The following is a 13,250-nucleotide window of genomic DNA, read 5'->3' on the forward strand; positions in this document are numbered from 1 at the left end:
GAAAGTGTTTCCATTAACAAATATTTGTGCTGTGGTAGGTAGGCTATAATGAGTTTGTTTAAGTGCAACTATAAAAAGCAATGCACTTAGCTTCTTATCAAATGGAAAATGTTTTTCAATAACATGAAAAATTCAGAACCACGGACAGTGACAGTTCGGCAAGACTGTAAATATTGATCAGTGAATATGGATTATGATATTGAGTGAGTTTAATGTTAGATGAATACTGAAAACAGCATAAACATAAAACATAATATTTATGTTAATTCAACACCTTGTCAACAATGTTGCATACCTCATTATAAGGATCACAGCTCTGTATCACACAAAATTACAAAAACAGAGATGAAAAGACAAGAAAACCTGGACTGTAGTTTTTGTAAACTATTTATAAGGATTTCCAACTTGTTTAGAGCAGTCGGTCACTCCTTTCAAAAACTATCGAAGTGGATAATGTGTGTTTGAAAAAAACATTAAAGGCAAATACATGTACACTGAGGAGTATGCTCTATAAGGTCAAATAAACAATTTACCAGTTCGTTCTGGAGCACTATGACCCTTTTTTCTAAAGCTATTGAAGAGGACGTGTCAATGGAGAAACAAAATACAAAATGTCATTAACAGGTATGAAGAATATAAAGCAAAAATTTGTACAATAAAGAATTGTAGCTTGGTCTTTGAGACTAAATAAGGAATTTACAATCTTCCTTGGATGACTTGATCTGTTTTTTCCAGACCTATTGAACTTTGTAATGAAGTAACCAATGCAAGACGCTGGGAGCATAAAGCAATAACTCTCACAATAAGGAGTTGTAGTATGTTCTTTCAATTAAGCTAAACATTTTACATTTTGCTGTAGTACAATGTTGCTCAATAGTATACAGTGTGTACTGGGTAAGTCAGTGTCTTCCTTCAAAAGACACTGAACTGGAAGAAACCCAAAGAAAATGATGGTAGAAATTGAACATCTAGAGTAAATAATAGCACATTAAAGACTTGTAGTGTGTTCTTTAGACTCAAATAAATATTTAGCAACTTGTTTTGGAGCGGTGTGACCCTCTTTTCAAAAGTTATTGAACTGGATGCTGTGCCACTGAAGAACCCCATAGAATACAGTGTTGATAGAAATTGAACTTCTAGAGTAAATAATAGCACATTAAAGACTTGTAGTATGTTCTTTAGGGTCAAATAAATATTTTACAACTTGCACTGTAGCACTGGGTCCCTCCTTTCAAAAGCTATTGAACTGGATGATGCATCATTGAAGAAACCCATAAAACACAGTGATGGTACAAATTGAATATATATGTAAAGCGCTAATTATTTATAAACCATCTTGAATAATGTTTCCACTTGTTTTTGAAAGTGTTCACTCAAAATAAACATCCTGTTTGCTGTCATGCTTTCTGAGTACTGGTCTATAATCTGACAGAATTAGTACCATGGACAGTGATATTTTTGCAGGACTGTAAACATCAATGAATGCACATAAATTGTGATATTATGGGAGTTTCATATTAAATGAAGATGTCATACAACAGGGACACATAAAAGTTTAGCCATTCTTTTCATTGACCACCTGTAGAATGCTGTTACACTGTCAAGTCTTTATCACACTTAAAACCAGAGAAACAGAGGTGAATAATACAGCAAGACATGCGCTGCAGTATGTTCTGTGGGGTCCAAACAAGATGTTCCAACTTGATTTGGAGCAGTCGACCCATGCTTTCAAAACCTACTGAAATATATCATATATCATTATTAAAACCAACACACCAACACAGTTCTTGTTAATTTTGAAGCAAATAAATAAAGAAATAGTAAAGAAAGAAAGAAAGATTTAATTATGTTCAGGAGATTCCAGGAGATTTTCCACTTGTCTGGATTGTTACCAAATAACAAATCATGTACGGTCATTCTTTTTTCATTTCCTAAACATTATTTCAAACACAATTATTATAATCCAATTTTTATTGTTGTTATAGACAAATCTATAGCATTAGAAGACATAATGTGAGTGATATTTGCTGGTACATCTGTAGTTGGCTAAAACGTAGCTGTCTGTTTGCACACAATGAAAAAAAAGTAAAACTTTTTTGACGGTCCCTATCTTGTTTGTCACACTATGTTGGATATTCAGTGGATGTTCGCCAGTAAGGAGGCCATTAAAACAATACTTGGCCACATAAAGGGCTAATATGTGGAGTAAAATGATGCTTCTAAATCAATTTCAAATAATTGAAATCAGTGAGCTTAATACTAAACTTATTTATATTATAAACACATTTTAGCACAGATTATATATTGCTTTCTAATTCTAATAAAGATCATCTGGGGAAATGTAAATCGCAATTCATTAACTTTTCAAATAAATTATTTTAACCATTTCCATTAAAACTACATTTCCATTCAGAGAGTCAAAATCAACTGTTTTAAACTTACATCAATGTTATCCTTTACAGTCACGGACCTTTGATGAAGTCCACTCCAAATAAAGCTGAATTAGATTTTAAATTAGAAATAAGATGTAATAAGATGATTTGTCATTAGGATTCAATTAAATGTAATAAATTAAATGGTTCAATCACTATGCAACCATTTAGTTTTGATCTACAAATTCTTTATGATTTTGAAAGATCTTTCCAATCCTGTAATTTGAAAATCAAGATAAAGTTTGTTCTTGATTTAAAATATCACAAATGCTGTAGTTTATTATGAATTGAAAACACTTCACATACTAGATATAAAGCTCATCTGTATTAATAGCTTTGGGCTTTTGATTGCTCTGCAGTTCATCCCTTTATTTCATCACTTACCTCATTATTTACATATGTTTTCAAATGTAAATGCGATGCTTTTGGCGAAAAAGACTTTTATTTTGGTCTGGCGATGTGACGTCATTAGGCTGCGCCGCGCTCCGCGTCAGTGATTCTGCTGAAGAAAGGTGTGTGCTTTTAATCATTAAATCAGTACAACTCGTTTAAAGAATTGTATATAAAAGTGTGAAATTAATTATTGCCAAATGTAACTCTTTAATGCTTTATCTATCTGTCGGACATTAATGAAGGATATTTTGTAAGTCAAGCGATGGAGAAACGGAGCGTTTCGAAACCGAGTCATTTGAATCAATTGCTTCACAAAAATCACGGTTTTGATTCACTAGAATGAGCGAGCGCACGCTGAAGACACATGGGGGTATTCCAGAAAGCAGGTTATGTGATATACCCGGGTATGTTTGAGGATAAGCGAGCGGATAACCTCAGCTTTCGATTACAACATCAGAGGGTACTTTCAGGGTATGTTAGTAACCATAGTAACTTGCTCTCTGAAGATATGTTCCAGGGTTAGTTCACTTCAGCGCACGTGTGATCTACTGACGAGCCTTCAGTGGGCGTGACAGAGAGAGCACAATATTATAGGTTACGTAATATAGCCTATATATATAATATATTTATATATGTATATATGTATGTGTGTGTGTGTGTGTGTGTTTATGTATGTATGTATGTATCTCTCTCTCTCTCTATATATATATATATATTTGTATGATATTTTAATAATGAAGCGCTAATATAAGTAATAAATAAGGTAATATATTATTCTTATATGGTTATTGTATTTATTTTATTGGCATATATAACAGTTATCTGTGTAAGTTATCAAACTATGACAAGGTAATGTTTATTATATTATATTTATTTATAACATTTTATATTAAAGGGTTAGTTCAGCCAAAAATGAAAATTATGTCATAAATGACTTACCCTCATGTCGTTCCAAACGCTGCGCTCCCGCATCTGTTGCCTTGTCCAAATACACACACTTGCGGTCTTGGCCACTTGTAGGATGTAAGTGCGCAAGACTGTCTAGATCTTAAAAACGGCAAAGCGATATCTCGAATATATACCGCTCCAGAGCGGTATTCAAGGCTTAGTGTATCCCATCATGCATCATGTTCTGGAAATAAATCGCGAGACTTTTTGCCAAGATTGCGAGAGGTCACGGAAACCTTTCCAATGTAAGTTAAATATTAATAATAATTAGATATTACATATAATTTGGTAGTAAAACAAAGTGCTACAAGTTTTATTGGTGCAAAGGTGAGTAGCCTTTATTATTTATTTTGTACATCATTTGCAACTGCTTTTTATCACTTAATTAGAAGCACCAGAACTTAAAGAGTGTCCCATCAGGTAATGAAAAGTTGTGCACATACTTGTGCTCTTCATCCTCACTTGAACACTTGGGCTAAATACAGGAAATACGTCATGTAAGTAGTCAAGTGAACAAGTGCAAAGACCGCAAGTGTAGATATTTGAACAAGGCATTAGTGTCCGTTTCCATAGTCGCTGGTCAAATCTTCGTCAGTTAGTTGAGTCACTGTTCTGCGTGATAAACTAATTTGTTCAAATGTATTTCTACTCTCTGGACACAAAAGACTCGCAGTCTCTACCATGCATTCTTTCAAAAACTCCCCTTCGGAAAAAGGCTTGCTGGCCTTTGCTAATTTGAAGGCCAGCATATAACTTGCCTTGGTGCTTGACTCCTGAATAGTAGCTTGTTGAAGAAAAATATTTTGCTGAGCCTGTAAATTGGCTGCTAACCTCTGAGCAGTAGCCGTCCTTTCTTGCTCTGATTGGTTACTAGCGTGCTAGGTGGAAAAGTGGTGGCTGATATTGTATTCTTTGAAAACCGCAACTGTTTCTTGGCAAATAAGACATGGCCTTTGATCGGATTTCAGTGAAAAATATTTAGCTGTCCACTCCTTATTAAAAACTCGGCACTCACTGTCCACTTTTATTTTCTTTGGTCCACTCATTGTTAAAGACAAAGGCAACCTTGAATATATTTATCTGTGTTTACAGACGGTATAGCAAAGGTTGGATTGTGTAATGTTTGGAGTGCGCCATCTAGTGGAATCAACTGAAATGCAAGGTATTACAGGAAAAAAAAAAAAATTAATTTCTTTTAATTTTATCTTAAACAGGACAAAGTGTCCAAACACAGAAAAACAACTCCTGAAGCAACTGAGATTCCAAAACACACTGTTATAAAGATGGCATTTATTAAAGAAGAGAGTGAAGACATGAAGATTGAAGAAGCATTCAGAGTCAAACATGAAGATACTAAAAAACAAACAGGTTGGTTTTCATTTTTAAAGCTGAACTCAAACGTTAATGTTTTTGAGTGACACAAACTGAAAAAAGAACACAAAGACATGAATTGTGCACTAAAGGAAACATCTGTTGTGATTTTTATATGTTCTAACATATGTTCTTAGCTGTAAATTAACCTTCAGAAGTTGATCTAGGATGAGTGTTTCTCCTGAACTCATGTAGCAGCACATGTGGGGTCTTTTTCACATTAAGACTCACAACATAAATGTGAGGAACAAGCTCTGAATTTAACTTTAGTAACAGGTTGATTTGTACGGAGACCACCTTCTGATTCTGCTAGTGAAAAAAAAAAAAAAAAAAAAAAACCTTATTCAGATTCGTCTCCTCCCTAGCACCATTTTGGAGAATATTCACTGAATGCAAACAGCGTATGCTCTTCTGTGTATCCAGTGTGACGCAGCTGACACAGAAGAGCATACGCTGTTTGCACACAGAGAATAATCTCCAAAAACACACTAGGGAGGAGATGAATTTGAATAAAGTCGTTATTTTTATTTTTTTGTTTCTTTTGCGCACAAAAAGTATTCTCGTAGCGTCATTAAAATTACGATTGAACTCCTGATGTCACATGGATTATTTTACCAATCTCCTTATGTTTCTGGATGTTGATCTTGTAAGGACTCTTGCTGTATGGGAGGGTTAGAGAGCTCTCAGAATGCATCAAAAATATCTTAATTTGTGTTCTGAAGATGAATAGAGGTCTTATGGGTTTGGAACAACATGAGGGTGAGTAATTAATGACAGAATTTTAATTTTTAGGTGAACTAACCCTTTAAATGCCTGGTTTGCTTCCGCTTGAGCATTTTGCAGCGCACTTTCAGAGTTTCTCGGAAACCCTCCACCAACCCTTCCCAAGCTCCATCTGTATTAGGGCTGCACAATTAATTGAACGCAATTAATCGCGATTGTCATGCACATTTTGTCAGTAAAGCCGGTTCTGTGATTAGTAGTAAATCTCCTGCTTTCAGGTGGAGCAGCATTTACTACATTTACTGACAAGCTATGCTAAATCGCATTCATAATCGCAGATGATATAATTGTAGGATTATGAAATCAACGAAATCATTCGTAATAATGACAGCTGTTTGCTTCTCTTCTCAGTGAACAACGGCTGTAGTAAATGGTGCTCCATCTGAGAGCACGTGAAAATACCACATTTAATTACGTTTTTACTCTAAACTTACTTCATGACGTCAGTCGAGTGTTTGAAATAAATCCTTCTGTGAGATGATGTGGCTTCTTAAACAGAATATTTAAGGCACACAATATTTTATTGTGTTCTAAGCAGTGATAAAGGCTATGTCGATTAGTGTTTCATTATAGATATACTTTATTATGATTAAAATTATAATAAGATGAACTCAGATAAACTGTATATTGGCATAGTCATGTGTTTATTAGTAACGTTGAATCAATAAAAGCAGTTAAATCTTCTGTTTATTCAGCTGCAGCGATAGGCATTTCCTGGATTTCTTCTTCGGGGCATATTTTGATTTTTTTTAGCGCGAGAGTGCCCTCTGGCCTTTGGATGGAGATTTACTGCTGATCACAGAACTGTGCTTCACTGAAAGATACACATTACAATCACAGCTTCTGTCTAATCGCGGTTTATTGCCCTGGCGATTTAATTTTGCAGCCCTAATCTGTATAGAGGGGGTTGAACAAGGTGCTTAAAGTACTTGAATTTGGAAAACCCTTGAAAACTGCCATATGAAAAGGTACTTGAAAAGTACTTGAATGTTTAAAAGGCAGTATATATGAAATAAGTATTAATTTTTGTTTTTGAAAAAAATTATTGTTTAATTAATTAATTAACCATGCAGCACATCTGATATAAATACAGAGACATTTCTCCTGGCTTTTAGCAATGCACGAGATCTCGCGATATTGCTCCTTGAGGTAAAAAGCGGTCTTGCAATATCAGTAAAAAGTTGCTGTCCCTTTAAGACGGAAGGCATGCATGAAATACTGACACACGTTCAGTTTTCACCCACCTGATCAAGTTTACTTAATCCATAACCTACTGTATTTACGTGAGATACTCTACACGATAAACATTTGGACTGCTGTGTGTGTATTTGAGCTGAACTGATCGCGCGCTGTATATGAGAACTGAGGAAGTGGAGCGTGCGCGTGAGTGAGAGAACACTTCTATCAGCACGATTCCACCTATCCCGCTTTCACTAACTTTCTTAGTCACAGAAAAAATGTTCATTAACGAATATTTTTCGTCTTCGTTAACGAAATGAACACTGCATTGAATCACGCAGTAAAATTAAACATCACCAGGCCGTTGGCACCCTCTGCAGGTATTTGTTATAATACATAATATTATGTATAAGCATATTGCATTGTTTTTTTAAAAAGTGTTGTTCAAAAAAACTTTATTTGAACCAATTATTATTGTCTCATTGTTAGTTTAACATATATAAATGTAGTCAATATAAAGACTGTTTTTCACTTAGGTCTATTTTTATTACTAAAAAAATATCAGATTACTCAATTATGAAAAATAATCAGTATTACTTGATTACGAAGATTATCATTAGTTACGGCTCTAGGTTAGCTAAATGTTTCAAAATACAACTACATTGCTTTTTGTGATTAAAAGACAAATATTTTGACATTAAACATTTCTTAAAAATAGTATTAAAATGCTGTCTTGTTCTAGTGAACCAAGTATCTGTATTTTGTCTCTCGTGACCTAAGTGTTTTGTCACACCTCTAGTGTCTATGAACATGATATAGCTCATAACTTTTCCAAGTGTATGATGAAGCTTGTACTCTTCAGGTTAATCATATAGTCATAAAAAAATCACTTTGAATAAGGAAAGCGATAACTTTGCCATAGTATCTTTTCAAGTTGCCACAGCTATTACATTTTGCATTTTGTTTTATTAGTTTATTTATTAGAATTTGAAAGATAATAACGAAATTTTGATCTCTGATTTTAGCTCTTGAAAACAAAAAAGTAGTGCTTAAAGTCCTTGAAAGTCCTGGAATTTCATTTTGTAGTTTCTGTATGAACCCTTTTAGATGTGCTACGGGTTATTTTAGGTTATTTGTGCAGCAGCAGTATGTCTTAAGTACTCACGGCTCCGTATCACCATATGCATTGGCAGTAGCAAGTTCCTGTACTTGCCTGCAGCAGCAGCAATAATCTACAACTACAGCAATAACCAACAGCAGCAGCAGCAATTCAGCAGCAGCAGTGTAGCAGATCTATTCCACCAAGACCAAATACATTAACATTGTCATTATCATGCTAAAATCTCCAGAGAGTTGTCATGACAGAAATATTTATAAAACTAAAATAGTATGCTCTATTATGCTGTAAACAATAACATACTCTAGTCAACTCAAAGTTGTTTTCAAGTGCTAACTATATTCTGATAACTCAAGATTACATTTAGAAACATTTACATCTATATCTAGATCTAGATGTCCATGCATCGCACATCAGGGCAACTCTCTCTCTGCAGAGGTGATGTTTTTACACTCATCTTTACCTCTTTGTAAATCCTGGACAGTGCTGAGTCTGTTATGTGTCTGTGTTGATTCAGGATCATATAGCATCATAACTGCTGAAAGTCGAAATAATAAAATGAAACTAAGATTCTATTACTTGCACAGCTGCAATGGGTCGTGAAACAGGGCTGTACGCACCTTGTGTACTTTGTGTATAGTGAGGACCGGCACATCTTTCGTTTCAGAGTATACTGTGGCCAGTAACTGCTAATTCTCTGTCCTCCAGACTAAGATGATGCAGACAGTTGTCAGTGTGACTAGTAAGTGTTCTAGCTGCTGCATTAAACTGATGTTAACTTGTATTTGTCTCTTTTCACCTCAGACTTGATGGCACTGAAAGAAAAGAATGAAGAACTGAATGAAACTCAAGAGAAAGATCAAAATGAAAAACAGCATGATTTCAAACCTGAAGAAGAATCGATTAGTTCCTCACAAACTGAAAAGGCTTCCTCACCCAAAAAAACTCAAAAAACACAAAGTACAAACCTTCACTCCTACATTAGAGTTCATACTGGAGAGAGCTCTTTCACCTGCCAAAAGTGTGGACAAATTTTCAATCAGAAAGGAAGCTTTACAATGCACATGAAATTTCACATTGAAAAGAAGCCATTAATATGCCCTGAGTGTGGAAAGTGTTTTCGACGGAAACAGTACCTTAATGTCCATATGAGAATTCACACTGGAGAAAAACCTTACATCTGCAAACTGTGTGGAAAGAGTTTCAGACAGAAAAGTACCCTTAATGTCCACATAAAATGTCACACTGGAGAGAAACCTTACACCTGCAAACTGTGTGGGAAGAGTTTCTCAAATGGATATTTTAAGACTCACATGAAAATTCACACTGAGAAGAAACCATTAATATGCTCTCAATGTGGAAAGAGTTTTACAGAGAAAAAAGACTTTAACTTCCACATGAGAATTCACTTGGGAGAGAAACCTTACACCTGCAAACTGTGTGGGAAGAGTTTCACACGTAAAGGAAGCCTTAAGACTCACATGAGGATTCACACTGGAGAGAGACCTTTCATATGTGTTCAGTGTGGAAAGAGTTTTACACAGAAAAGTCTCCTTATTGGCCACATTAGACTTCACACTGGAGAGAGACCTTTCACCTGCCCTCAATGTGGAAAGAGTTTCACCCTTAAAAGAAACCTACAGGCTCACATAAGAAGTCACACTGGGGAGAATCCATTCACATGTGATCAGTGTGGAAGGAGTTTCAGATATAAAGAAAACCTTAATTATCACATCAGTATTCATTCAAGAGAGAAGAGTTTTAAATGTCATCAGTGCGAAAGGAGTTTCACAGACATGAATCACCTTCAGGATCATGTTAAAATACATATTGGAGAAAAGCCTTTCATGTGCCATCTCTGTGGAAAGAGTTGCACAAAAGGAGGACACCTCAAGGATCACTTGAGAACTCACACTGGAGAGAAACCTTTCGCCTGTCAACAGTGTGGAAAGAGTTTCAGGGCTAAAGGAAGCCTCAAGACTCACATGAGGATTCACACTGGAGAGAGACCTTACAAGTGTTTTCAATGTGAGAAGAGTTTCAGAAGTCAAAGCAGCATGAAACGTCATTTGCAAACTCATTCTGAGAAGAATGTTAATTGATTAAACATTAAAAATATATATTTTTACTGTTTTTTTGTTTTGTTTTCCAAAGCACCTAAAAGCCAATTCACACCACCATGCTCTAACAGTGAACACACTCTCCAAACAAAACAAAATAAGAATGTTTAATTTTTAAAAGGCTTTTGTGGCAGTGTGAACTGACCATAATGCTGTATGTTAGATGTAAAATTTGAATTTCATTTATCTTGGTTTACTATAATTCACCTAATTATAAGTGCACCAGTGTGAAGCACAATTCCCTGCATGTTTGCGGTAGATCCATAAAGTGATATATTTGTCACAGTATTCTTTCAGTGGTTAACTGATTAAGACAGTCTCTGGCTGCCACCTACTGCCATAACAATGTAACCTGCAATGAAAGAAGCCCAGGCATGATATCAGGGTTTCCATGGGTCTTAAAAAAAGTCTTAAATCAGAGCAGCAAGTCTTAAATTCATATGATGATGGCATTAATCGTGAGGGATTGTCTCCTCTAGTTTAATTTTAAAATAAAGCGAAAGCGTAATTTCTGTGCTACATGGCTTAGGTCGCTCATTGAACAATATGTGGTAGGTGGCGGTATGTGCTGCTTTATCTGTCAGTCACCCGAAGAAGAACTTGACAAACATGCGCAGATGAACCCTTTCTTCTAAAGCGCGCAATTTAGATATGTATTTGGACTGGAAGGCCAAAAAATACCTTGGAGAAATGGGGAAATGTTTATTTCAGCCTAAATGGACAAAAAAATAAAAGGTTTGCGGGTTGGTTGAAGTCCATACCAGGCAATGTTTTTCAAGCTTATTTTTCAACATATCGAAAGAATTTCCAGTTGAGTACAATGGGGATAAAAGCAGTCAAATCACACTTAGCCAGCACTAAACACAAATTACACGAAGGTGTTGCCCAGAATTTGAGAATATTCCAATATAATATCAAGACACAACCGCAAAAAATACAAAGAGTGTGTCAGCTTTGTGTACAGATGAATCTCCCGCTGCAGTGGTTTCTTCTTTTGAGTCTCCCACTTCAAAAACACCTGACCGAAATGACTTAAGGGTTGTATTTGGCAGCACATCAACACTGAAGTCACAAGTGTTATGGGCAATGCTTACAAGTATGCTGCTATGAGTCCTACAAATAAAATGACGATATTGAAAAGGTCTTTTGTGTTATGTTTCCTGATTCAGAACTGGCAGCGACATTTTCATGTGGAAAAGACAAAACAAGTTACTTGGTGAAATTTGGAATAGCACCATTTACCAAACAGCATTTGATTTCAGACGTAAGCAAAGACTCTTTTGTGGTTATGTGCAACGAGAGCCCTAACAGAAGTACCAACAAAAACAGCTGGATCTGCATATTCGCTAGTGGGCTGGTGACTGCGTTTAGTCTCGATATTTTGGCTCCCAGTTCCTTGGACATGCTACAGCTCAGGATTTACTTAATTTTATGGTGAGTTTTATACATGCACAATCTCTTTTCTTGTCAGCTTTTATGATTTGATTATGTAACTGAACTCATATTAAAAGTAATTGTAACTAGGAAATGTATGTTTGCCGAAAAGCAGTGTTTTACAAATCATGGTCTAGAGCTGCACTTTAAAAGATCACAATCTCTATTCAATGGACATTCAGATCCAGAGAGAGCAGTTGACACGTATGAAACAGCTTAACAGTCACTCAATCACTCAAATAATAATAGTACTGGGATAAAAGTTTATAGTTTATAAACAATGTCTATGGTAGTGATAAAGATTATATCATTGCATAATTAGGCCAGTGGGTGGCGACAAGTGACAGTTAGTCAAGTCAAGTCACCTTTATTTATATAGCGCTTTAAACAAAAAGGATTGCATTAAAGCAACTGAACAACATTAAATAGGAAAAAAGTGTGTCAATAATGCAAAATGACAGTTAAAGGCAGTTCATCATTGAATTCAGTGATGTCATCATGCAGCTCAGTTCAGTTTAAATAGTATCTTTGCAATAATTTGCAATCAAGTCAATGATATTGCTGTAAATGAAGTGTCCCCAACTAAGCAAGCCAGAGGCGACAGCGGCAAGGAACCAAAACTCCATCGATGACAGAATGGAGGAAAATACCGTGGGAGAAACCAGGCTCAGTCGGGGGGCCAGTTCTCCTCTGACCAGACGAAACCAGCAGTTCAATTCCAGGCTGCAGCAAAGTCAGATTGTTCAGAAGAATCATCTGTTTCCTGTGGTCTTGTCCCGGTGGTCGTCTGAGACAAGGTCTTTACAGGAGATCTGTATCTGGGGCTCTAGTCCTGGTCTCCGCTGTCTTTCAGGGCTGTAGAGGTCCTTTCTAGGTGCTGATCCACCATCTGGTCTGGATACGTACTGGATCCAGGTGACTGCAGTGACCCTCTGACTTGGATACAGACTGGATCTGGTGGCTACGGTGACCTCGGAATAAGAGAGAAACAGACTAATATTACCGTAGATGCCATTCTTCTAATGATGTAGCAAGTACATCGGGTGTTATGGGAAGTGTTCCCGGTTCCGGTTTACCTAATTAATGCAACCTAAAGATCCTTTAACAGATTTGGATATTAGAAGCGTATTAGTGTGTTATGTGTAAGCCAGGTTAAAGAGATGGGTCTTTAATCTAGATTTAAACTGCAAGAGTGTGTCTGCCTCCCGAACAATGTTAGGTAGGTTATTCCAGAGTTTCGGCGCTAAATAGGAAAAGGATCTGCCGCCCGCAGTTGACTTTGATATTCTAGGTATTATCAAATTGCCAGAGTTTTGAGAATGCAGCGGACGTGGAGAACTATAATGTAACAAGAGCTTGTTCAAATACTGATGTGCTAAACCATTCAGGGCTTTATAAGTAATAAGCAAGATTTTAAAATCTATACGATGTTTGATAGGGAGCCAGTGCAGTGTTGACAGGACCGGGCTAATA

General features: G+C 36.1%; 1 protein-coding gene across 1 annotated transcript; it reads left to right on the top strand.

The window, feature by feature from the left end:
* The first annotated feature begins 4,969 nt into the window (after positions 1-4,969).
* On the top strand, positions 4,970-12,036 carry LOC109107141 (gastrula zinc finger protein XlCGF57.1-like). The gene is made up of 2 exons (XM_042722924.1): positions 4,970-5,141; positions 9,028-12,036. The coding sequence occupies exons 1-2, from the start codon at positions 5,057-5,059 to the stop codon at positions 10,323-10,325; spliced, it is 1,383 nt and encodes a 460-aa protein (XP_042578858.1). The 5' UTR covers positions 4,970-5,056; the 3' UTR covers positions 10,326-12,036.
* Positions 12,037-13,250: the final 1,214 nt, after the last annotated feature.

Source organism: Cyprinus carpio, chromosome B4 (assembly GCF_018340385.1).
Source record: "Cyprinus carpio isolate SPL01 chromosome B4, ASM1834038v1, whole genome shotgun sequence".
Lineage (NCBI taxonomy): Eukaryota > Metazoa > Chordata > Actinopteri > Cypriniformes > Cyprinidae > Cyprinus > Cyprinus carpio.

Excerpts from the sequence above, each read along its gene's own strand:
- LOC109107141 (XM_042722924.1), top strand. The coding sequence starts at position 5,057 with ATGGCATTTATTAAAGAAGAGAGTGAAGACATGAAGATTGAAGAAGCA. Across the intron at positions 5,142-9,027 it reads AGATACTAAAAAACAAACAG|ACTTGATGGCACTGAAAGAA; the intron begins GTTGGTTTTCAT and ends TTTTCACCTCAG.